The following is a 24695-nucleotide window of genomic DNA, read 5'->3' on the forward strand; positions in this document are numbered from 1 at the left end:
CATGTGATCTGCTACTGCTAGTACTGTAGCTAATAGCAGATAAGAGTTTATAATGGAACCTTGCCTCCTCTGAGGAGCCAGAACTGCTGTTAGTATAGAATGCTGAATTTAGGGTATAGGTTAATATTTTATTTTTTTTTTGCATTTTAGACAATATTTTTGTTTTTGTTTTATTGAACATTATTATATTATAATGCTACACAACAATATATATAGTCCCAGACAAAAGTATTTCGGCAATTAAAAAAATAAGAATAATCACAAAGAAAGTAATTTCTATCATTTCTAATTGTTCTATTGAAAGATATAAAGTAGAGATTTAGCTTTATAATAAAATGACAAATTATTACATAACATACATAAAAATGAAAAATAATATGCAAAAACGAATTTCGTACTTTGACAGAAGTATTTGGACACCCTTACCTTAGTATGCTGTGTGCCCACCCTTTTCTTCCTTAACAGCTTTCAGTCTTTTTTTGTATATTGAAAACAGTTCCTGGGATCTTTCTGAGATATTTTTGCCCATTCTCCAACACATACAGCTTTGAGTTCTGCAGTCAACTTAAGTTTCCTTTTTTGTAACAGCAGCCTTCAAGTCAAGCCACAACATCTCGATGGGATTCTCGATGAATTCATGATCTGGGGGACAGATGGCCAATCCATAACTGTAATCTTCCTTTTTTTCAGAAATTTCTTTGTAGACTTCGCAGAATGCTTAGGGTCACTATCCTGCTAGAGCACAAACTTACGTCCAATTAGCCTTCTAGCACTGGGTAACACATGAGAGTGCAACATTTCTTGATATTTTGCAGCATTCATTGATCCTTCTACAATACAAAGATCCCCAGTACCTGAGGAAGAAAAACAAGCCCATACCATCACACAGCCTCCACCATGTTTAACACTGGGCACGATGAACTTTTCTTTAAATTCTTCTCCTCTCTTCCTCTAAACATCTTGTTGCTTTCATGGTGAAAAAAGTTTTATTTTGTATTTGTCTGACCATAACATTTGGTTAAAATCATCAGGCTTCATCAAGTATTCAATGGGAAACTCCAATCGCTTTCTTTTCTATATTGTTTTTAACAAAGGTTTGCATCTTGGTTTTCACACATGGACATTCATCTTGTTAAGGTATCATTGAATTGTTCACTCGTGAATTTCTTGACTATCTTTTCTCAGTTCGTGTGTCAAATCTGCTCGAACAATTCTTGATCCAGATTTTGCAGAAATCTGTCTTGGTCTTTGTGACAGACGTACAATGATCCTTGGTTGTAAATCTCCCTCCCGACCTGTGAGGGTGCTAAGCAGCGAGAACAGTTTTCCTGGACGGGCTGGCCTAACAGTTCTTTCCCAAGGGAAAAAGCTAGAAAGGGGGCAGGACTCCATTGCAATAACGCATTGACCCAGAAGGGAAACGACGTGGCAGCTGCAGATTGGAGAGGCAGTTGCACTCGTTTACCAAGGGGTCATGTGTGACTGACAGCATAAAAAGGGACGGGTTTGTTTGCATTGGTTTTGTGTTAATGAACTGAGAAGGACTGTGAGAGACCCCGTAGATACTGAAACAGTATTGTGAGTGTTTTGTTTGTTTGTCTATGTGTAATTCGTCTTGTTTGTAAATCACTAGATGGCTAACACGATTCAGGAGCTGTCGCAGAGGGCCAACACTAAGCTGGAACAGCACTGCACTACTGTCACAAAATAAACTGTATCACCCACCACAAGCATTACTGCATGCACCAGGACTGGTGACATGTTGGTATACCCTGTGCTGTATGCGTTGTTGTGTATTGCTGGGGGATTATTATTTCTGGTCACCAGACCTGGATATAAATAAATACCACTTTCCAAACCGGATTACAAGGCTCTGTCTATTTCATTATCGCACTGCATCACTCCTGCACCTGTTTCCACTCAGCCAATTTGCTACAGTCTTCCACACCTGGAGCTAGCTGCAGTAGTTCCTGTTCTCCTGTGTTTGTCAATAATTGCCCACAATGCTTTTCTGTAAACCACGTCTTTCTGCTATTTTTCTGGCAGTTTCTCCTTTTTCATTCAGTTGTATCACTGCCATTTTCAGATTGTTGCTGTACTCTAGTTTTAACCATTTTTGTTGCTTTTTTTAATCACAAATTTCCAGTTTATTTTTCACCACTTGATGATTATGCATGTATTTATTCTATAATTATAATCAGATGTTGGTTTTCAATCATGATAATTGTCAATAATTAGCAACGAATGGGTTTCATACGAATTTAGTGATGAAATTAGTTTTTGCATGTTATCTTTTATTTTATGGATATTATGTCATAGCATTGTTGTTGTTTTATTATAAAGCTTAATCTTTATTTGATATCTTTGACTAGAGCAATTAGAAATTATAGAAAACACTTTGTGTTTTTTCTCATTTCTTTTTACTTTAATTAATTTATTTTTTTTCTTTACACAATGCGGTTCACCATGCAACCACCCAGGAGCTACAGCGTTGGAGGACAACACAACTCCCGGGCAGCTAACAAGCAAGTCCGCAGTGGCCCGGCCAGACTACATGGGTCAGTGCGGTGCAGTGAGCTGAGGACACCCTGGCCGATCTAAGCCCCCCGCCCCCCCGGCGACGCTCAGCCAATTGCGCGCCGCCTCCTGGGAATGCCCGTCCACGGTTGGCTCTGTGGAATAGCCCAGACTCGAACTTGCAACATCCAGGCTATAGTGCGCATCCTGCACTCACGCAGAGCGCCTTTACTGGATGCGCCACTCAGGAGCCCTTCACTTTAAATATTTGAGGAGGCACTGTCTCCCTTGCATCCTTTAAGAAGCATATATAGAGATTTCCATTACATGATAGTAGGTGTTAAAACTTCATGCTAGTATTGGACTTGGCTCTCGCCAAGGTAGGCACCAACTAAGATATAGTTTCTTTTACTGTAAACTAATGTGCTCCATCTACATTTCCTTCCATCTGATGATGTAGGTATCCTTTTGCCTGGTGTTGATGGCTGAAGTGTAATGCTGGATCCAAGGATCAGCCTATTTTGTCTCCCTGGCAGATCAGCACACAAAATGGCTGTAATGCATGCTCCAGGGATCAACCACAGTACGACCTCCCTAGCTCATCAGCATGACAACCATCTGGACTGAGCTAAGTAGGGTATTTCTGTGGGATCTTCATGTGGGCACCTTCCATTTTTGGCATTTCGTCGACGAGCCCACGACATCTTAAGAGGATTTGACAGTGATTCTGGCATCCAAGCATCAACCCCCTCCGAACTCCACTCAGCTAAGCCAAGCTTACTTACCTTCCTTTACATCTATGTTTTTTTTTCTAATTGCTTGAGGTCCCCAACCAGAATCTTTTCGTTTCAACCAGAGCCAGTTGCTGCTCCTCTCTGCTACTTCAGATAAGTTCTTCACTATGCGCCGCATTGGCTAAATCCAGGAATGTCACATGGAGCTCCGTTTTTAGCTCTTTGAATTTGTTGCCAGATCACACTGATGTGCTCTAAGCATCGTAAGAAACCTGGAATACCGGCTTTCTGTAGTGAAATGTCAATGAAGCAGTTCTTCAATAGGTAAGCTGACAATGCTGAAGAAAATCTTGCCTTCCATGTTTAACAGAGAAATAGGGCGAACCTGACCAATTACGGAGTAGTTTGTACTTTCTCCTTTCTTTTTTCAACTCCAAACCTCTTGCTTCCATATGCTTAGATGGTATCCCTAAATTTCTTTTCGACTGTTACACCTAACCTTTCCAATGCAAAACAGAGATCCATGTTTACTGTGTCCCATGCTGTTTCCTCAGAAGCTCTTGGCCGTTTAGCTCCAGGCTGTGCCAGTTAAGGTTATTTTCTCTCTTACGCTGGTTCATCTGACCAGGTTCACAGAGGTCATTAGGTTCATCACTAGTTTCTGCAAGTCCTCCTGTCATATATGACAGGGGTGCTGATATACTGCAAACTGTGGTATGCTTCCTGTCACAGGATTTCATTCGACTGACTTGACTGACTTTGTAAAAAGTACTGATCAATGTGAGGCCCTTGTCCTTTCTCCCTCAACATTCTCCCTTGATGAATCTTCAAACCCCTAACCGTTGTCACTTTGCTGCAGCCACAGCTACAAACCTGGAGCTCTATGTCTTTGCTAACTGCAGGTCTTGAGCTAGTTCTTTGCAGAGTACTCTCCGTTCTCATATCCGTTTCCTTTCCTAAGTCATTAACCCTGTTGTCAAACCTTGAGTCATCTTCCGCCTCCGCTCTCGCAGACTCTAGGGGTATTTTTCTATTTAATTTCTTAGAAGCCTTGGGCGGGTGTCTCCAGCATCCTGTTCCATTTGAAAACACAGATCTGGATACTGGCAGCTAGGGTGGCCAACCCCTGCCAGTCCCAGTGGGGTCTATTTCCTTCTGTCAGCTGTCTCTCCAGGCTGTCACAAGGTCTTTCCTTTGTCGCCAGCTGGACTATTCACAGCAGTCACTGGATGTATCCAGCTCTTCATGGTTTCCATTACATGAGAATAGGTGTTAAAACTTCATGCTGATATTGGACTCAGCTCTCGCCAAGATATTACACCAACTAATACAATAATAATAGATGGCAGGGAGTGTATTGTAAGGCAGAATAATGTCATGTTTTCTTTATGAATCTCCATTAGATCCTTGTGAATTACAGAATTAAACCCTTCATGTCATTGTGTATCTCTATATTATAAAGCAATAACATTTCACAAACCCCTAATTTTGGACTACTTAATGTTACCTTAGGTAAGGTAGCCCAAGAGTCTATGCAACCAGACGTATATGGTAGTCCTAGAATGTTTTATAGCTTGTGCCTTTGTCTGGCAGGTTTATATTTCTCACAACAGAGTTTGTTATATTACATTTTTACAGAGATCTTACAGATGTAATCAGGGCATGAAGTTAAGATCATGAAAGGCAAGGCAGGTGCATGGTGATGTCACAGACCAGGAAGAAGCGAGACAACACACGGAGATGTGGAGTTTTGGTGAAGTTGAGCGCTTGCTTGCACTCAGCATTTAATAAATGAACAAACAGAAAATAAAAGGTTTGAACAAAACAAAACACAGGACACGGCACGCTAAGCCAAATTAAACAGACAAACAAAACGTACTAACACTAAAGGAAACACACTGACACACAGGGACTAACACTAAAAACAAGCACCGTGCTGGTCCTCCAGCACGACGTAGCAATTGATTCACTTTACCATTTTTAATTCTACTTCTCCACACCCGCTCCTTCACCCTGAACACACAACCTCGAGTGAGTGAAAACATGCTGCTTTTATGCAGCTGTACCGAGACTCGATTGCTAATCAATCATTCAATTGGAGTCTCGGTACAACTGCATTTGAATTAATAAAATGCAATTCCTTGTAAATAAACACAAATAAATAGCCCAGGGGCGGGGCACTTTGACACAGTGCTTCACACACTAATTGTTACAAAAATAAAATATAGGCCATTTTTTAATTGTAAAAATAAACTGGTATACAAATATCCAATTTAAAAACAACAAACTTTCATAATGAAAAAATAAAGTATTTTCAATGAACTCGGTCAACCCGTTAACAAGCGCTTGTCTGTGTCCTGTAATTAAAGCTTTTTAAAACCCTGTGTTCCATGTGTTTCATAATTTAGTGTAAGCAAGTTCAACTGGATTTCATATAACAACTTTTCTGCTGGTGAAGCGAACATTTAATCAATGCATTTTTAAATGCTAAAAATAGTATTCTTTCAGAAATGGAGATCTTCACTGAGAATTTGATATTATTACATGGCACTGGTTCTAATTAATGGAAATCATGAAATCCATGCTCACTGTGAAAAAAATACACCCTTAGTGATACAACAGCACAAATAAGCAATGTCAGTGAAGGGAAAGTTAAAAAAGAAGATAGATTTTCAGGCAAACTGGCTGAAGATTTACCCATGGCTGGAGTGTAATAAAGATAATGGTCAGATGAGTTGTTCGGTAGTTTGCTAATCGCTGTAATCTGTACAACATGTACAAACAACGCAGCTTTGGGGAAAAAAAAAAACAAACTAGATATAAAAAAATAGAAACTTCGTCAGGCAATGGAGAGCGCTGTGCATCACAATGATGAACAGCTGCATGTACATAATGTTAGAAGCTTATGTAGTTTCACACCTCTTGAAATGTACAGTTGCAAAGGATTTACAGTTTTGTTGTGGTGCATTGCTGGACACTCGATTCAGGAAAATAAAAGTTATGCTGTTTTTAGTCATAATACACATTCTAACCCCTTTCGTGAAAGCACACGTTTTACTAGTTAAAAAGCAGAACTACGTAAGGTAGTGAGAATGCATTACACAAAATAAATGTAAACAGAAGTCGATCTACTTGTCAAGATTATATTTTGTTCACTATTATGTTACCTCCTACTTGTTTCATAATGCGGGCAGCTCATTTGCTTGCTCGTTTTTTTGTGGGTTATTTTTTTTTTTTTTTTGTATAAGGATTTGAGCAAAACTAATAATTATCTACGAAATTTGTGTTCAATTTTAGCGTTGGTGTTTTGGGGGAAGTAACACTGAATTACAAAACAGCAACAGTCATTGAAATGTCTATATAAATTAGAAGTTTATATACACTGAAGACATGAAATGAGTTAGAATGTGTGTTGCACCATTGCATTTTTAAGTATTGCAATTTTGAGCATAGACTCACATTTCCTAATACCATATATAATCATAGAATATATGATCATGTGTAATGTGGTATATACGTTATATCATTTTATTTTTTTACTTAGCTGTAAATTTTTAAAAAAGGAAATTTAAATATAGGTCTACATTATTTGAATGATCTTCATGTGTGTGTAGACCTGGAAACTCTCCGCTGTTTTTTTTTGTGAAATTCCTAAATGATCCAAACAGTGGAATGCAAACTGTGCAAGTGGCTCTTAACATATGAAGGCACCACCAATTTCTGCAGTACTTGATGTAAGTGCACAGTTATTATTATTATTTATTATTATTATTATTATTATTATTATTATTATTATTGGGGACAAATTGTTGTGCACCCATTTCTTACCTGAACATTAGGTAAATCCTAGAACACTTCGGACACCAGTGGCAATGACAGGCAGGCATACAGGCAACGTCATGCCGTCATTTATTTTTACATTTGAGAGGCATTGCGGCAAGTGGCTTGGGCACTGCAGCAATTGCTGCTGGTGCCATCGGTTATTTTGTGCCCTGTGTGATTATGTAGTCACTTGTCCTCGATCTAATGAAACATGGAAGGTGACATTTATTTTGCATGTGTTTGAGAAGGGTTCCATCGTCAAGAAGATAATTAAAAAAAAAAAAAAAAAAAAAAAAAAGCATTATAAAAGGGACATAGAACACCTCTTGAAGGTTCCCATCTTTCAATTTGGTTTGAATGTTTTATTCCATAGCAGCTAAGACAAATGGATTGGCTTTATCATGGTTAGTCCATGAACCATTACAATGACCATTGTTTAACCTGTCATTGTTTGTGATGTACAGTCATGTTCTGAAACTCCATTGTCCTACAGTCAGCATTATACTGTTAATGACCGTGAAATAAACACGGTCAGCAAACAGTGTTTAAGAGGTTGTCTACGTAATCTCCCTGTTTATTCAGACTACGTATCTTGAAATGCTGTTTTGGTGTTTTCATACAATAGCCAATAAAGAGCAGATATGATATTTTCATTATTTAAATATATTTTTTACATTTTGCTATATAACATTAAGTCAATAAACTGATACCAGGAGTTACTGAACTGAGTCACACAATACCACATTAATATTATGAATATTGTATGCAGCAGAAATACTGTCTCTGTCACACTCTGCTGCTCTCTGTGAGTAAATCATTGTGTTATGCCAGTATCTGTAAACATTCTGAAGTTGATGTATGCATAAAATGTGATATTGTAAAATGAACCTGATTGTCTAGGCAGTTGGCACTATGAACCCCCTTCTTTCAATTCATCTGCTGAATTCAATAGAAACCTACATAGTTTAATAGCCACATTAATGTGTTACTGAACAGGCTGAGGGTTTAAACACAACACGTTACTTTCCCTAGTGTTCTGCTTTCTTGTAGGTATTCCTACAATGTCTTATCAACCTAATTGTAATTGTTTTGTTATTTTTAACATATTTCGTCCCTGGTCATAAATCAGTTTTCATTTCACATCGGTTATTGGGCTCCCGTCAAAATATCTTCTGAGTTCACAACATCGGCAGCTTTAATCCAGCCTGTTCAATCAGAAATATTTCATTGCTTCCCTCACCTCTCCCAAAGTTCTGCATTTTGATTGGTTTATCTGTTCTACCTGCGCGCTCCGTCACAGGTTCAGAGGGGTGGGGACATGTTTATGAATATGTATGACAAGCCCTGTATGATCACAACATTTGCTTTACAGACCCCCGCCTGGTTAGAGTGAAGATGCAAGATGTACAGGGAACATACCATATGAGTATTTCTGTTTGTACCCTAAAAGTGCAGAAGACATGGTCACACAGAACACTTCAGAACCTAGGCAGTGAAATGTGCTGTCTGTCTAGACGCTGTTGTGTTGTTTGCATTTAGAGTTCTCACTAAATTTGTATTACTCATTCCATCCAAACCCACCAAAATAATGCATTGATTTCCTGTTTTATTTATTGCCATAATATGGGGGCTGTCTGATTTTATAAAATGAGGAAGCCATGTGGAATCGCATTTCAGCACTTTTCAAAGAAGAGCACCGATGGGTACAGTCAGAGGTCAGGAAGAATATATTTTGGAAGTCAGTTTGCTCTGAAGTAAAAGTAAACGATTAAAAGCTTGATGCTCCAAACCAAAGCAACCACTGGACACAACAAACATAATTTTTAATATCTGCTTTTGTTCTTGCGTTTTTGATAAGAAACAAACATGGCACATATAATGAATTTCTGTTGAACAGATAGTGACTTTCCAATGTAAGTGAATATTCTGTGATGATACAGTGCAATTTCTTTGAAAATTGTGCTACAGAGAGACAGGCATAAAGCACTCAGCCTCCTTCAATGCTCACAGTAATCTATTGGATTTAATGGGCTAAAGATTTTTACATTTTGTATTTCATTTGATTTAGCATTTTTATGAGGCTGCCTTGTGGTAAATCACATTAAAAATGTGTATAGTTACATTAACTTTCTTGCTTACACACAGTGCTTTGGACTACAGTTAATAAATGCAACCGATTTCCATAAAATATTCAGCGAAGGCCATTATTGCAATGATTTTTCATCTTCACTGCTAATCTTCAATCAGTTTCACATTTGAAATGCATTAAATGCCTTGGTAAAATGTTATAATTTGGGCAGCAGTGATTTTTAGGGAGGAAAGAGTGCTTATGTGAGACACATTAATTCCTTTGCTTAATTATTTAAAATATATTGATTTACTAGTTGTTTGAGTTTAGAAGACATTAAGCATTTACAACATTCATGTAATTTTCTTGTTTATCAGAGCATACAATAGGATTTTGATGATAAAACTGAAATACTGACACTTGTGAAAAGCCTTGATTTCTGTGGTTGGCAAGAAAATACATTAAATGGTTGTGTGATTCTTAATATTTTTGTGGAGAAATCTTTCACTTTTCAGTAATTTGTAGATTTGTAATACCTTAGGATTTAGGATTACATTTTACATTGGTGTTGACCTAGACATGAAAAAAAAAAAAAATGGATTAATGGATTTTGTTGATTATTTTACAGTGATGCAAAATGTTTCCTTAAGCTATATTATAACACCTTAGACCATCTAATATAACACAAGCCAGTGCCAGTTGAGTATCTATTTCCTTTGATCTTTTTTGTGCCTGAGGCTACATTGGGTAACATACTTGTTATTCAGAAAACAAATCTTAATTTTTATTAAGGGAGTCTGTGTTTGAAACATTTCTAAATGTGTGATCATTCTTGCGAATAAAATGCATGTTTTGTAGTGTGAAACAAGAATAAGTTCTATAAAAAGTAGGAAAAAAAGGATAGTACGGTAATCCTGTTATTTTGACAAATGGATTATCTGTTTTTATTTATTTTATTTTAACTTGTTTGGGACATGGTGTCTTTTTCTTCATGGGCTGGCTAACAAGAAAAACATTCGTTTTGAGATTGGAAAAACATTCATTTTGGTCCAGAAGCCTGGGGGTGGTAGAATCCTCTGTTGCAGAACTGATGCTAAGCCCTAGCTAGAAGGCATTTGCTATGGGTTTTAGAACAAGCAAATCTAAATTCTTAAAGCCAACTTGCATAACATGGGATTTGTTTTACTATAACTGTCTGTTCATCTTGAGATACTGTGTATAATAGATTCAGCAGAAGGGTTTGGTTTGATATAATTGTTCATTATGGAAATTATATTGTAATTCTCCCTTTCCCCCACATACTGTCACTGTTGTACTACTTTCTACATGTTCCATCCCTTTCTATTCCTTCTTACAGAAGACGGTGTGTTTAAGGCATACAAGGAGAAACTTGAGACAAGAGGAGCCGTGGAGGTTCAAGAAGATGAAGACCTGCAAGTGGAGCTTCCAGTTGACCAGGTCAGCATTCATTAAAGTGAGGAATTGGTTGGGATCCTCCCTTTTCAGTTCACAAGTGGACATCAGTCCATAAAAAAAATATATATACAACACTGTTCATCACAATTTCTTCAAGAGGCCTAGGACTGAATGACAGTGGTGTTCATGCTAGTTTTAAACTATTGTAGTAACTACATTTTAAATAGCTAAATAGCTAATAAGTCCCCTTAGGTGAGTTTACCCTACAGCAGAAATCGTCTAGATAGAAATCAGGGGCAGAGTATCCGGAGGCTTGGTAAATCAGTCATTTAGTAAGATACTGCCATGGGGATCTATACTTGCTGTGTCTTCTCATACCTCTGAGTGGAGTGCAGCCAGGTCATGTAAGTACAGTACTACAAGCCTCTGGAACCTAGCAAGCAGTGCCTCTGAGGCTCATACTCTGCTGAAAAGTGGGTTAAAACGAGAGAAAAAAATTCATTGTTGAATCACACTCATGCTTTTATGACTGTTTAGTCTTTTAAAATTCCGACTGGTCAGATGAGAGGATTACTACATTAAACACCCTGTTGACCTGTCTGTGTTCTTGGTACCTTCAAAGCTTATCCCCATCCCCCAGTAAGAAAGGTTCATAGTAATTGCAGATTTAAGAGAGTGAATGAAAACCTTGTCTCCTAGACTGTTATTAAAATTGTGGAAGCTAGGCGGTGACATGGATGATGAATGTTCTCAAGATTAACATTGCATCTCCAGAGCCAGACTGCCGCTGCACACTTAGATTTGCCAAATTTAGCAATGTTAGTAACATAAAAGTGTATTACCTACAGTACAACCACCGTGTGCACATTTAAAAATGTAGGTTTGACATATAGACTGACAGATGCCTCCATGTACCCCCAGATTCAGAAACTCATGTACTTGAGTGTCTGTGCGGGTAAACTGGGTTTACCCACTTCTCATTTAGAGGCTATGGTGTTTACCCACTTCAGATTTAATAAATAAAGAGTTTACTCACTCCTACTCCCCTGTCATAAGCAAATCCTGGCTATACCATGGGTTAAATTAATTGCATATTTCAAGTTATTATATAAAGCACTGCTATGGGTAGAATCTCTTCTTAATGTTTAACCCAGCATTTTGCATGACCACCACAACTAACATGCACATAATCTACCGGCAGGTTACACTCAGCAACAGATCAGTCACAGAAGTTCTGGCCTGTAAAAATCTGTACGAGCCATCCAGTGCTACTGCATCTGATTTTCTGACCATGAAAAGAGTACAACATTTGTATTTATTTTTTACGTAATTTACTTTTATTTTGTACAAAATGTAGCATCAGAAATCAAACAAGAAAGAAATGATATCTTTCCTCAGCAAGTTTGAGTTCTGAAGCCGAACAATTTCTAGCTATAGAAAATTCTGAAAACAGTTTTGGCAGTTGTGACTCGACTGACGCTCTTGAAAACGACCCAGAACACCTTCAGTAAACAAGGACATTGACTTGTGATCTCAACTTTTGGCTGGATATTTGGAAGAAAAAACAGTGGGAGGACTGCGAGGATAGAAAGCTTGGTGAGTATGTATTATTAGAAAATTGACTTTTTATTTCCTGGCATCTTATTGGCTACTAACCTTGGCAGAGGGGTACATTAGCTTTCAATAGATGACCAGGAAATAAAACCAGCATAAGTGTCTTTTCACCTGGACATATATCCTTGAGCTACCTAATGTTCAAGTTTTAAACCACAAAACTTGGTTTTGTATTTTTATGTTTTTTTTTCATAACAGTTGCCCATTTTCTAAGTGCAATAAGACCGTCCAGGGTGGGCGTTATTGGGAAATACTGGACTTCCAGGGGTTATATATATTGTGAATTCACAAGATAGAATTGAGTAAATGAAATAAACCTAACATGTTCTAAAAATATTATTATACTAAATAGAAGGCAAGAATATAAACATTTTAATTTAATTAAAAAAAATGTAAAGGATGCTAAATTATTACTTTCACTAATAAGCTACATGGTTGTGATAACATTGCTGTATTGGGATTTGTTTTACAGGCTGTTTGGACTACAGTTCTGCCAAGACAACTGGAGTTTTTAAAGAACAATGCGTATCTCTTGCTAATGAGTGGAGCAACTACCGTGTTGAAGCATCTGGCAAAGTAGAAATATTAAGTTGGCATCCATCAGAATTAAAATTAAGAAGCATTCCAAAGCTCATGGTACAGCACATCAAATCCAAGATCAGAGGAAGGTCAATTTCAGGAGCTGCAGATCAAGCAAACAAGGCTGTATTTAGAATTGCATTTTACCTTGCCAAGAACAATCGCCCATCCATCGACTATGAAAATCAGATTGGGTTAGAGGAAATCAATGGTGTAAACATGGGAACATTTTTGTATTCATTGTACAGTGCGACATGTATTGTGAATCACATTGCAAAGGAGGTAGTCCTGTATTTATGTTCCTTGACCTTGCTGCAGTTGAGAATCAGAGAGCTGAGGGTATTGTCTCAGCACTCCTGAATGTTTGCAGAATGCTGGATTCAGTGACAGTTATCTTCAAGAAAACTGGATTTCATTTCATCTGTGAGGCCAGTGTCATGCTAGGGGGGAACTATGTTGTCGTAACATGATTATATTCAAAATACCCACAACTGTTCATGGGGCACTGTTTGCACCATAGACTTGAATTAGCAGAGGCTGATGATATTCATGAGGTCACCTCTGTGAACCATTTCAAATCCTTTAAGGAAACTGTAATGCCAATCAAACAAAAAATGAACAGAAGCTCAGTGAAGAAGTATCAGCAGAGGTAGGGTCCCTCATTCTTTGCATTGGATGGATCTTGGATTTTGAAAATGCTTCTTCTGGTGCACGAAGAAAGGACTGAACATTTAAGGCTGAACATTTAGTGAAAGAGCATTAGAGTTTTTGCCTCCTTCAAGGACAGCTATTGAGAGTCTTGTTAACAATATGGAAAAAGTATTGAGAAAAGCCCCCCCCCCCCCAGTAGCAGCTATTAATACTAATAGTAGTGTTCTTGAACAGTGTGCTGATGCAGGTTCTGATTGAGCAACATTGTCTTTAGTTAAAATTATTTAAAACAAATCCATGGAGCCGGCCTCATTAAATAAATCCAGTTATTGACCTATCAATTGTAAATGCAGTACTTGCTGCTTGTGGAGACACTCGATTAGATTGTTCTATGCTTATCAGGAGCCCCAGGTATTCTGCTGCCTGTTGTTCTGTACTTCCCTTTTGTAGCAAGTCATCTATATGTGGAAAGGAGTGGATCCCTTTATCTTAGAACTGCTGCTACCACTGCCATTACCTTTGTGAACACCCTGGAGGCTTTGGATATTCTTTAGGGTAGGGTTTTGAATTGGTAGCTTTTGTTCTGTACAGAGAAACAGTGCTGCTCCTCTTTTGACAGTATTCTTACTGCCTCCAAGTTGTTTTCAGTAGGGATTACTTGTTTTTTTTTTTTTGTTACTTTGCCAATACATGACAGTTATATATATTTTTATATATTCTAATTGTTTAAATTACTGTATTTTGAAACTGAGAAAATATTTTTCTCATTGTTTTATTTCTGTTTTACACATCATGTGCAGGCCTGTCTGCAACGTGGTGCCTGACACACGTACAGATGAGAGCTGCTGCTGGACTCAGCAGTGCTGCGCAGGACCGAGATACTAACTGTGGCTTTTTTGTTGGTTGTACTGCAACCACAGAATGTTGATGCCGCTGCTTTGGTGCGCAGCTATTCATATCACCATTGCGAAGGCTGTTAGTTTATTCTGACAAGCAGGGTTCCCTCAGTCTCGTGTTCATACTGACTGAGTGGTTTTGCCAGTGGCTTTTACTGTACATTGCCTCCCACAGTGACATCCGTTCGATGGACACCCTATACAGGGTGCATGATGTGGAAAAGCTGGGCCTGACCCTTTTCTGACAGTTGAGGCATCCGTTGCTGCCCTGGTCCAGGTGCCTAATTTGGCTCTGCTGTCTAAGGACGCTGCCTGTCTTAACAAGCAATGCAGGGTTTCTGAGGTGATTCTCAAGAAGGCGGCCTACTCAACTGGGGAGTTTGCCTCAAGGTTCAGGAACTACAACAGTATCCTGGTAGCCTACCAGTTGCAGTTGCTGCGCCCCGTTTCCACAAGCCACAGGCCCTCCACCACAACAACTGGACAAGCTGTGCCTGCTTTTGCACCACTGTTGGTTGCTCAGATCACTTCAGGGCATGTGTTCGATTCCGCTGTGAATGAGATGCTGCAGTGCTCTCACACGTGAGAATCCACTAAGGAGCTGGTTCGCCTGCTTTCCAAGCGACCACCTTCAGTACGTAAACCAGCGGCAAACTGGCTCCCTAGGGCCCAGCAGCCTCAAAGACCAGCACAGCCAGCTGCGTCTGCTGCCAGAGGCGATTTTTGGGAGCAGCCCATGGCTGCTCGCTGCTGAGGCCATAATAGGTTCCAAAGTTTACAAACCCTAATTTATGGAAATGTATACAGTACAAGTGTATATCTATGCACTATATATAGTACATTTGTTTATGGTAAATATATGTAGATGGTACATTCCTAAAATCCCCCTACTCTTCTGTTTTCTAATATAAAAAAAGAAAAAACTGTCAGCTTTTTACAGTTCCGTACTGCTTTGTTTGTGTTGTGCTCTTGTAGCCCGGAATAAATATATGTTCAAAGAAACAAGAAATCACCAATACTGTGGATATCGGACAAAAGCAATATATGCTGAGACCTTAAGGGTGGAAGACTCACTCAAATAAAGATAAGAATGCAATAATAATAATAATAATAATAATAATAATAATAATAATAAAAGCTTCTGCTCATAACTCAGAATAATTGGATCAAGCTTGCGTCTTTGACAATTCAAAAATATTAGAGGATGTAAATATCCCGGATGTCCTGTGGAGGAGTAATCATGGCATCCTGCTGGAGCTGCTGGACCCTTCTTTGTTTTGTCATGTCTCATCAAGTGTTACATGTATTGTAAGGATACGGGGCATGCTGTAGGTAGATAGGGACTGTGGGCATCCTTGTGTGTGTGTGTGTGTGTGTGTGTGTGTGTGTGAAGGAGATTGTTGCCTGCTGCCGAGGGATACACCAGTTGGAATCATTCTTTGGTACTTTGGGTCATGGGGAATGGATAGGACTGGTTGATCCAGGTGATGGGCGGGGCCTCCTGAGGTTATAAAGAGGGAGAGCAAGCCAACGCACGCAGATTTGTTTTGGTTGCTGTGAGACTGTGAGGAACAGAGAGAGGCTGAAAGAAAATGCCTTAACTGTGAAGCAGTAAGAACCAGAGAGTGTGTCTGTGGAAAAGAGGTAGTGTGAGAGTGTTTGAGAGAAAAGAAGATAGCAGAGAGTGAAAAGACAATTGAGAAGACAATAATAGGAGTTTATTATTGTGGCGTTCACCCTGGCCCAAACAAGGATTTGCTGTTCCACTAGTTGATCAATAAAAATAAACTGGTCAGATTTTTGGATCCCATCTGGTCTCCCCGTCTTATTTCACTCCAAAAATGTTGAAGAAACGTTACACTATCTTTAGTCTTTTTATACAGTAATGGCCAAAGATCAAGTGTTCAAATTAAATTACCCTGTCTCTCAACATAATGAGTGGCTCCCAGAATAGATGAAATGTCTGACTTTCAAAAAAGAGGGAAAGAGCAATCATATGAGAGTAGCATTATCCCTATGGGCCTTGATGTGAAACAAGCAACATGTAGTTATGCCTTGCCCCTGCAGGAAGTTTTGTGACCTGGGCAGATGGATGGGCTGGTTATTTTCAGCCATGTACAGCTGTAACTCAGTGAAAAACCAGCTCATTTTTAAACTACTGTATGTTATTCCTGGGAAAAGCTAAACAGGGGTGCCATTAATGTTGGAGATTATAATTCACAGTAATCAAGGGTCCAAATCCCAAAGATAAGCGACATATTTTTAAAATGGACAGTATTCCTATCTCTGATGCCTAATTTGCACTTAGCACCATTAAAGCATTAAAATGCCAACCTATGCCGAGGAAAATAATTAACTACATTATGTGGACTATTAATAGTTTTAAGTGATGGTCATTGAAAAGCCAATTTTGATGCTTAGCATTGTCCTGTTTAGGCGGCAGACCCTTTATATACTGTACAGTTTAGCTTTTTTGATAATAGTCACTGGCCATTGCACACTGTGATCTTTTCTTACAGTCATACACACAGGGCCTGCCTTAGGGCAAGGCGGTGGTCTAGGGCCCCACAGCTAAGGGGGCCACGCGCACGTCACAGATTGTATGATGTCTTCAGAGTCGAAACAGTCTCGCAAGTATTATGTCGGCCCCTTGTAAGTATGAGGAAAATAAAAAAATATAAAGAAATTCAAGTCAAGCAGCAACAAGGAGCTCTGCTGGCATATCTAGACAAACCGCCAAATAAAAATCTGCTTCAGGAAGAATCCGATTCAGACTCTTCATTTCTGCTATTGATTTCTGCTTACCAATGTAACGTTCACACTTTCATACTGACAAAGTGGACGTGTATTTCCTCATGTGAGTGTACTCGATCACAAGAAATTTAGGTAACGGTTTGTATTGCATGGCATAAATTAATAATAAATAGGTATGCAATTGCATATTACATTTTCGTTAAAATTAATATTAAATAGATATGGAATTGCATATTAAATTCATGTTAAATTTAATATTTAATAGAAATGCAATTGCATATTAAATTTATGTTAAATTATTCCTTGTTACTTTCCATTAATATTTAAGTCAGATTAACTGTATTTTCAATAAGGACATGTAAACAATGGGGAATTGTTACATATTTTCAAAGGTAAGAAAACATAATAAAAATGGACTTGATATGCAATTTGCAATTGACATTTGGTTAACATTTAGCAAGAAGCCAGCTATTTCATATTTATTAAATACTAATTTAACATTAATATAATATATTTGTATATCTATTTAAGATTAATTTATGTCACGCAATATAAAGCGTTACCGAAATTTATTTAAAAAAAATGCAACATCTAAGGGTTAGCTGTCTGATAGGCTAATCAATAGCCTTTCCTTCTTTTTACATTACACCGAAGAAAACCAAGACACGGCACAGTTTTACTGGAGACTTTTCTTAAAGTGAGTAGGCTACTATTAATCGTAGGGATGCACTGAATCCAGGATTCGGTTTCGGCCCGAATACCTACTTTTTGAGCAGGGTTTGGATTCGGCTGAATACTTAGGGATCGGTGAACCGAATCCGAACCCTACATCCATGCAAACACACATCCATTTTAATACATCGCTCCAATTTGTGCAGTTCTTCTTTAAGTAAAATACACTAATCCAGTATAGAACGTAACTGTTGTATTTAACAACAGGTATTCAAGAACAAGAACACGTTTGATGAACTCTGTCGCAGCTCCCAACTCGCTAAATTACTGGTGGCGCACACACTAAACGCATCATGCCGTATGCAACAGCAGTCACATCACACTTTTCTTGGAATAAAGTTATGCAGTAAACCTGTAATTTATAGAAACAGCAAACTGTTGTAGACTTTTGTGATTTGTTGCTTTGTGAAACGTGTTCTAGAGACCACACTGAGATTAAAAAAAAAAAAAAGGTGCAAAAAATATATATCTTTTGTAACTTTACAACCGTCAGATGTGCAAGACTTTGTTGAACAATATGCTTTAGTAAAATACATTTTACATTATTATAATGTGCCAATACAAGCTGAACCATTTGGGAACTTCTGTGTTTTATTAAATAATTTTAAAACTATTTCGTAGCCTAGTTGACAGGCGTTATACACACGGTGCATTTCAATCAACGTGGGTTTTGTTTCACAGGGAGATTCAGGTCACTCACGGTATTTTTTTCCTCATAGCTCTCAGATCAGTTGACACGGGTTGAAACGTCATTAAAGAAAATAGTGGGTTATGGCAACATTGCAGCTCTTCTTTCTTGTAAAGATAAAGTAAAAGGTTCTGTATTTTGGCATTTCTGTTGTGGGGGGGAGGGGGCTAGCGGTTAATTGTGTACGTTTCAAACTAAAATCTTATTCAGGGATATATTTCCAGTCGTTAATAAAAATACTATTAACTAAAAAGCTAAAAACTATAGATTGTGCACGTCCTTTGTTAGTTCATGTGTAAAAGTAATGAAGTTTCAAACCCTCCAGACTCGTATTGTACCTATGTCAGACCAAGAACCTGTTAACTCCGTTACAATATTTCAAGATCTTCAAATGTACTTTTCTCAGCTTCAAAAGAGTTGTACATATCATTAAGTGCTTATAATTATGGCTTCAATATAGTATAGTTTAGTTTAGTTCTGAACGGTGATTGGCCTTGAGTTGTGTGACGCACAACTGCTTTGGACACTGTTGATTCTGGCCGGACAAATGAGGTAATGGGATGGCTCAAATAATCTTATCTGACTGCTGCAGGGTTCGCAGGTTGCTGCAGTCTCTGCTTGTTACATTTGCTTAAATTATGATTACTGCACATTTAGGTTCTCTTGAGAACACCACGTGGCCTTTTCCCGCTATCCACAATGATGAAGCACTCATGCTTGTGTGCTGTGGGATATAAACCCTTGGTCGATAATAATTACTTGATAATTATATGACAGCACCACTTTAGAACACAGTAAGCAAAGCAGCATTCATATTGCTTGACGTACACGTGACATTCGCATAATATTTGAGGTAAATTATATAATGCATGGACATGACCTTACAGCGTATCTCTCAACAATATGAACAATATTTCAGGATTTAAAAAAAAAAAACTAATGTTGGTTAATTCACGGTTATGCCAAGTTGACATTAAGTTGTACATGTGCAGGTACTATTCTTTAAAAGTGCCCACTTATTTTATCCCCAATTTAGAATGCCCAGTAATTGTTTCCCCTCACCACAGGAATTCCCCACACAGCTCATGAGAACTGAAGGTTCAGTGGTCATCCACCGATCCTACAACCAAGCCAGCTTCCTCTTTTACACCCAGAAACTCCAGAGCGGATGTCAGGGAGCTACTGGCCTCTGGAAGACAAAGGCCAGCCGTGTGGTCTAAATGATTTAGATCATAGTTTATGTTCTATTGTATATATGGCCTAGATACTTTAATGTACCAGAAGACAGAACATTTTGATAAATAAATCACAAATCAAATCAAATATATCTAATCCATTTCCGTGCTTTAATAAACCGTTCCCTTTACAAATAATTGTTTCTTTGCAGAGACGGGCAGAAACAGTAGATGAAGAAGAATATGTAGAAGAAACTTTGAAGGATGAGGACCTACTTGAAGAAAACAAATGGGAAAGTCAAGTTCATGGTGGCCAAGAGGTAGATGGAAGTACCGAAGAGGATACTGTTGCCAGCTGGAGTGACCATGAAGAAAACCTTATTAATAATAACGAAGAGGGCATCAACAGGGCATCAGAGGAGCCCCCTCAGGATACACCAGAGGAGCCCTCTCAAGAGATGTCAGAGCTCGAGGAGGAGGAAAGCAGAAAGGTGAGAAAAAACGTATTCCAGAAGGTAAACAGCACTTGTGACCTCATGCCTCACAATGCTCTGTGTTTAAGACGTACTGATTCAAAAGTAATTTTATTTCTTATAACTATTATGTATACACTCACAGATAATCATAATATATGTTTTAGAGAACAGCTTTGTCTTTTAAATGGCCTAATCCCTCATATTTCAATGTTGTAACAGTCCCTTACAATGACTGACTATTAATGAAAAAGAGAAAACAGCAATAAGATACAATAAGATGTTCTCCAATAGTGGGGTCAGTGAAATAACATTAAGGGCATTCTCCAGTTGATGTAAATACAAATTTCAAAACAATTGCAACTGTACTTAAAAAAGACATTAACTATGTGTAGTACACACGATGCAGCAACAATAAGTGGTAAGATTATTTAAATGTTAAGGAGGTATTTTTAATGATTTAAACAGCAGCCACTATTAAACTATATATTAATCATTCTGTTTAACATTACTAAAGTTAGTCAACTTTTTTATATTTTTTAAACGTATTTACAATTACCTTTTTATATGTGAGCTGTAAAATGTAGTGCCTTTTTTATAGGGAAAACATTCTTTAAAAAAAAGTTAATACTTTCAAAATGCTTTAAGAACTACAGCTAAATTCGCAGAGCACTGTAGAGTGCTAGCTTCCTTTGTCTTCATTCCAGAAGATCACTGTATTACCTGGATTACAATATATAAATCCAGAATTGCTTCTGCGTTGTTTTACCATTTAAAAATAATCAGATTAAAACTGTGAATGCACATTTATTTCTCTTCTTTCAGTCTTCCAGTCCTTTAGGAATAGAAACTCCATCCAGTCCAGAAAGCCAAATGACAAGCCCACGGAGGAGTGAAAGTGCAGACAAAACTGATGAATATGCTCTTGTGGCTTAGTGAGCCCATCAATCAGCTATATTACAGCACAACAGAAATATATCATTGGACTGAACATGCCTGAACTGCAAAACCTATAAACTACCTAGAACTCTACTATCTTGTGCAAGATAATCATCATGGGGATCACAGGGAGATATGCTATTAACATAAGCTAAGTATAGGATGTTGTAGGGTGGATATCTGTGTCTAACGAGTGCAGTACGTTAATGTATTTGTCTAATGAACGTGATAGAGCCTTAGCTAATGTCTGTCAGAGACACCAGGGAGTGATATGGAGGCTTTTTAATTAAGTATGTAGACATGGCAATGCCATACAGTAGCAGCATTATTGTGTATATGGTAATTTAACCTCCCTAGGATCTCATTTAACATAGTGTCATTTGAACTAAACGATGACTGTTATAAAACATTATGGTTTAACCTTCTATTAGGCTTCAGGCTCCTGAAAGAACAATTGCTATTAAACTGTTATATTTGGAGATTGTTGGCCAGTGACCACAGATAGTCCTGTAAGGAGGTTATAATACCTTCAGTACAGAATACAAACTGGGTATACATACTAGATTTACAAATAAGGATCGGTGGGATCAGGTTTTTTTTAAATGTTTGTCTTATCTATACATAAATGTTTCTTGTGCAAAACTTAAACTTTGCATAACTTTTCAATGGGAGCACATCATGCACCCATAAACAAAGGCTGGGCCAAATCAACTTCAAAGTTAATTAGCCATCTAGTAGAGTCTGTCAGGGCTGCTGTCTTACCCATTGTGGCAGGTTATCCAACCTGTATATATTACAGAATAGGGATGCAATTTGAATATCTAATGGACTGTTAAATTACATGTATTTCCAATTTATAGTCTAGCCTATATCTATATCTATATCTATCTATGTCTATGTGTATAGGCAGTACTATAATGTATGAGCATATGATAACCTTGAGTAAAATAAATGTTAGATATACTGGCCTCCGATTCCCTGTTTAAACTATCTAATAAAATGCCTTGTGATTGTGTTCAAAATGTATTGTGTTGAAATACACAAGTTGCCTTACTTATTTGTACTTGTTCTTGCATTTTTTAAATTATTATTACTTTGCTATCTGACTTGCACATCAGAAAATCACGGAATTTTGAAAATGCCAAATTAATTTAATGAATTGGATTATCGATTTGTGAAATAACAAGGAAGCATTGTATAAATATAACAGATGGCTTGGATCATTCTTTATTAAGATAATATAAAATATTGGAGTTTTAGATGACAACAAAACAAGCATTTTTCTTATATAGTATTTTCTTTTACAGTATTTCATGACAGAATGAAATCTCTTGATATACACAACACTGATGGACTTAGAGAGCTTTGCAAGAATAGCATGGTTTTAATCTTTTTTTCTTTTGAACTTTTTGGTTATGAAACTGTACAAGTACACAATGTTGAATTTCATCAAATCTACCTCTGCTGTTTGAAATGGAAAAAATAAATATGCAGCTAATTATCTGGCAACCTCTTTAGCTCAAAGTCACTATTCTACACATGTGTAACACAGATTTTGCATTTACTTTCTTTTAACATACCAATAGTTAATAATCATTTATTGGTATGTGCTATTGTTTGATAGTATACATTATAAAGGTTTCAGATGTATGTGTTCCTTCTTTTGTGGGTATAATGAAAATAAATGTAACAAGTTCTTTATTTACTAACAATATTCATACAAATAAATGTGAAAATAAATGTAATTCAGATCTTATTTATTACCTGTGTGCTCTCGAAAATAGTTAAAATGAAAAGCAATAACCCATATTGTATTAACTATATGGTTTAAAGTGGAAAAAAACTAGATTCTCCATTAACCCAGTCATTAATAAGCAAAATAATGTCATTAATAAAAGTCTTTGATCTTTCCACACTTGTACCAGTTATGTTTTCCCTAATACGAGTTTACCATGGTATTTTTGCACTTTTCCCATGTTTTTCCCATGGTAATACCATGTATTAACCATAATTTATCCTGGTTTACCATGTTAGTTAATACAGTTTACCAGACCTCACTGTTTTTCAAATTGCTTTGCTATACTTTACCATGCTTTCACTATGCTTTATTTCCAGGGGTTGGCACCATATCGAGTGGTGATGGACATTAAAAAAAAAAAAAAAAAAAAAAAAACAACAACGTATTTTCCATGGACAAACAAAACGGAAGTTTTTTACAATTACACACGTGTGTGTTAGACGTATTCACTGCCATGGACAATGATATCTCTTGCCACGGATATTCGTGTCTGTATATGGACAAGTTGCCGACCCCTGTTTATTACGCTTTGCTATGATTATATATATATATATATATAAGGGTTATATTGCATATAAAATGGCACCCATGTAATTTTCTCTACTTAAAAATGGTGTTGTCAAAGTATATTTGAATGTTGCTGTTACAAATCATTTAGAACTCAAATGGACCAATTATTTTGACTCCTGTGGTAGCACAAAAACAGGACTGTAATTGTGCAGGTTAATACTTTGGGTGTTTTTCATGCTTTTTAACTAAGAGGAGTAGAGAAGGTAGTATAATTAATTAATTGCTATTTGCATGAAACAGGACATAGAAAGTGGGGTCAGAACTAGGTCAGTGATCTGAAGAACAGCATGTTCAGAATTATTAAATACCTTGAAAATGACGGTGTATGAGTTTTGTCAGCAACTCTGACTAAATTTGTTTGTGTTTGTTCATGAGAAATAATGAAATAATGAAAATCATTATATATATATATATATATATATATATATATATATATATATATATATATATATATAATTTATCCCTAAATAGGGACTGGAGAGGTGGGTATAGTGGAAATTATTGTTACCTCCAGGGTGCAATGCCCTCAGCCTGTGGCTTCAGGCATTATAGCGCCTTCTCGGTAACAATAGTCTTCCCTAGGGGCATTTAATTTTCCACTGTTAGCTGAGTCTGCAGTGCATACTTGATATATGAGTCAGTCAAAATAATAAGAGACTTGTTTTGTGCGTATGAAAAAAAATCTGTAAATATTTTTAGCACGAATATGTTGAAGTCCAATTCACGGTACAGGGCTGAACTGGATATTGGACCATTTTTTGCGGTCCAATATGCATCCCTACCTTTTGAGCGCTGGATGCAGAAGCAGCTATCTCCTTTGTTTATGTCCGTGTTATTTATGTGGTGCATGGGGCTATCAGATACACCCTTTTTTTTCAGCTTCATTCGCTCCTATCGGTCTCACTCGGCCATTGAAAGGTTTTCTCAGCTTTTTCCAGAGAAAAAACGACTAGAGACCTGTGCTTTACGTCTTTTTGATTATGTCGGCCAGTCCGACATCGGACGGAAAGGGAAAATTGTAATGTCGGACCTGGTCTGACATAGGACTGCAAAGGGTTAAGATTTCACCAAAACCTCCCCAATGTATCAGCATAAAAGAATCTATAAAATACCTATTTTTACCTTTAAGATCCATTAACAAAAACTACCCAAACGCGGTACTCTTACTAAAAACAGATTTTAGCCATAAAAAAGACCCAAGTCATTCAAATTCTAATATCTAAAAGCAAATTTCCTAAAACAGCACATTGAGCTCTCCCTCCTCACTCA

At 37.4% G+C, this 24695-nt stretch overlaps 1 protein-coding gene across 1 annotated transcript in view; it reads left to right on the forward strand.

Annotated features, from left to right (window-relative positions):
* LOC121313350 (doublecortin domain-containing protein 2-like) overlaps nt 1-23365 on the forward strand; it is a 56269-nt gene extending 32904 nt beyond the window's left edge. Inside the window, exons 8-10 of the mRNA XM_041245771.1 lie at nt 10499-10599; nt 19859-20137; nt 20945-23365. Of these exons, the coding sequence (XP_041101705.1) occupies nt 10499-10599; nt 19859-20137; nt 20945-21055 (491 nt within the window). The 3' untranslated portion in view covers nt 21056-23365. The remainder of the gene's footprint in view (nt 1-10498; nt 10600-19858; nt 20138-20944) is intronic.
* The last annotated feature ends 1330 nt before the right edge of the window (nt 23366-24695 follow it).

This window comes from Polyodon spathula, chromosome 3 (assembly GCF_017654505.1).
Source record: "Polyodon spathula isolate WHYD16114869_AA chromosome 3, ASM1765450v1, whole genome shotgun sequence".
Taxonomy (NCBI): domain Eukaryota; kingdom Metazoa; phylum Chordata; class Actinopteri; order Acipenseriformes; family Polyodontidae; genus Polyodon; species Polyodon spathula.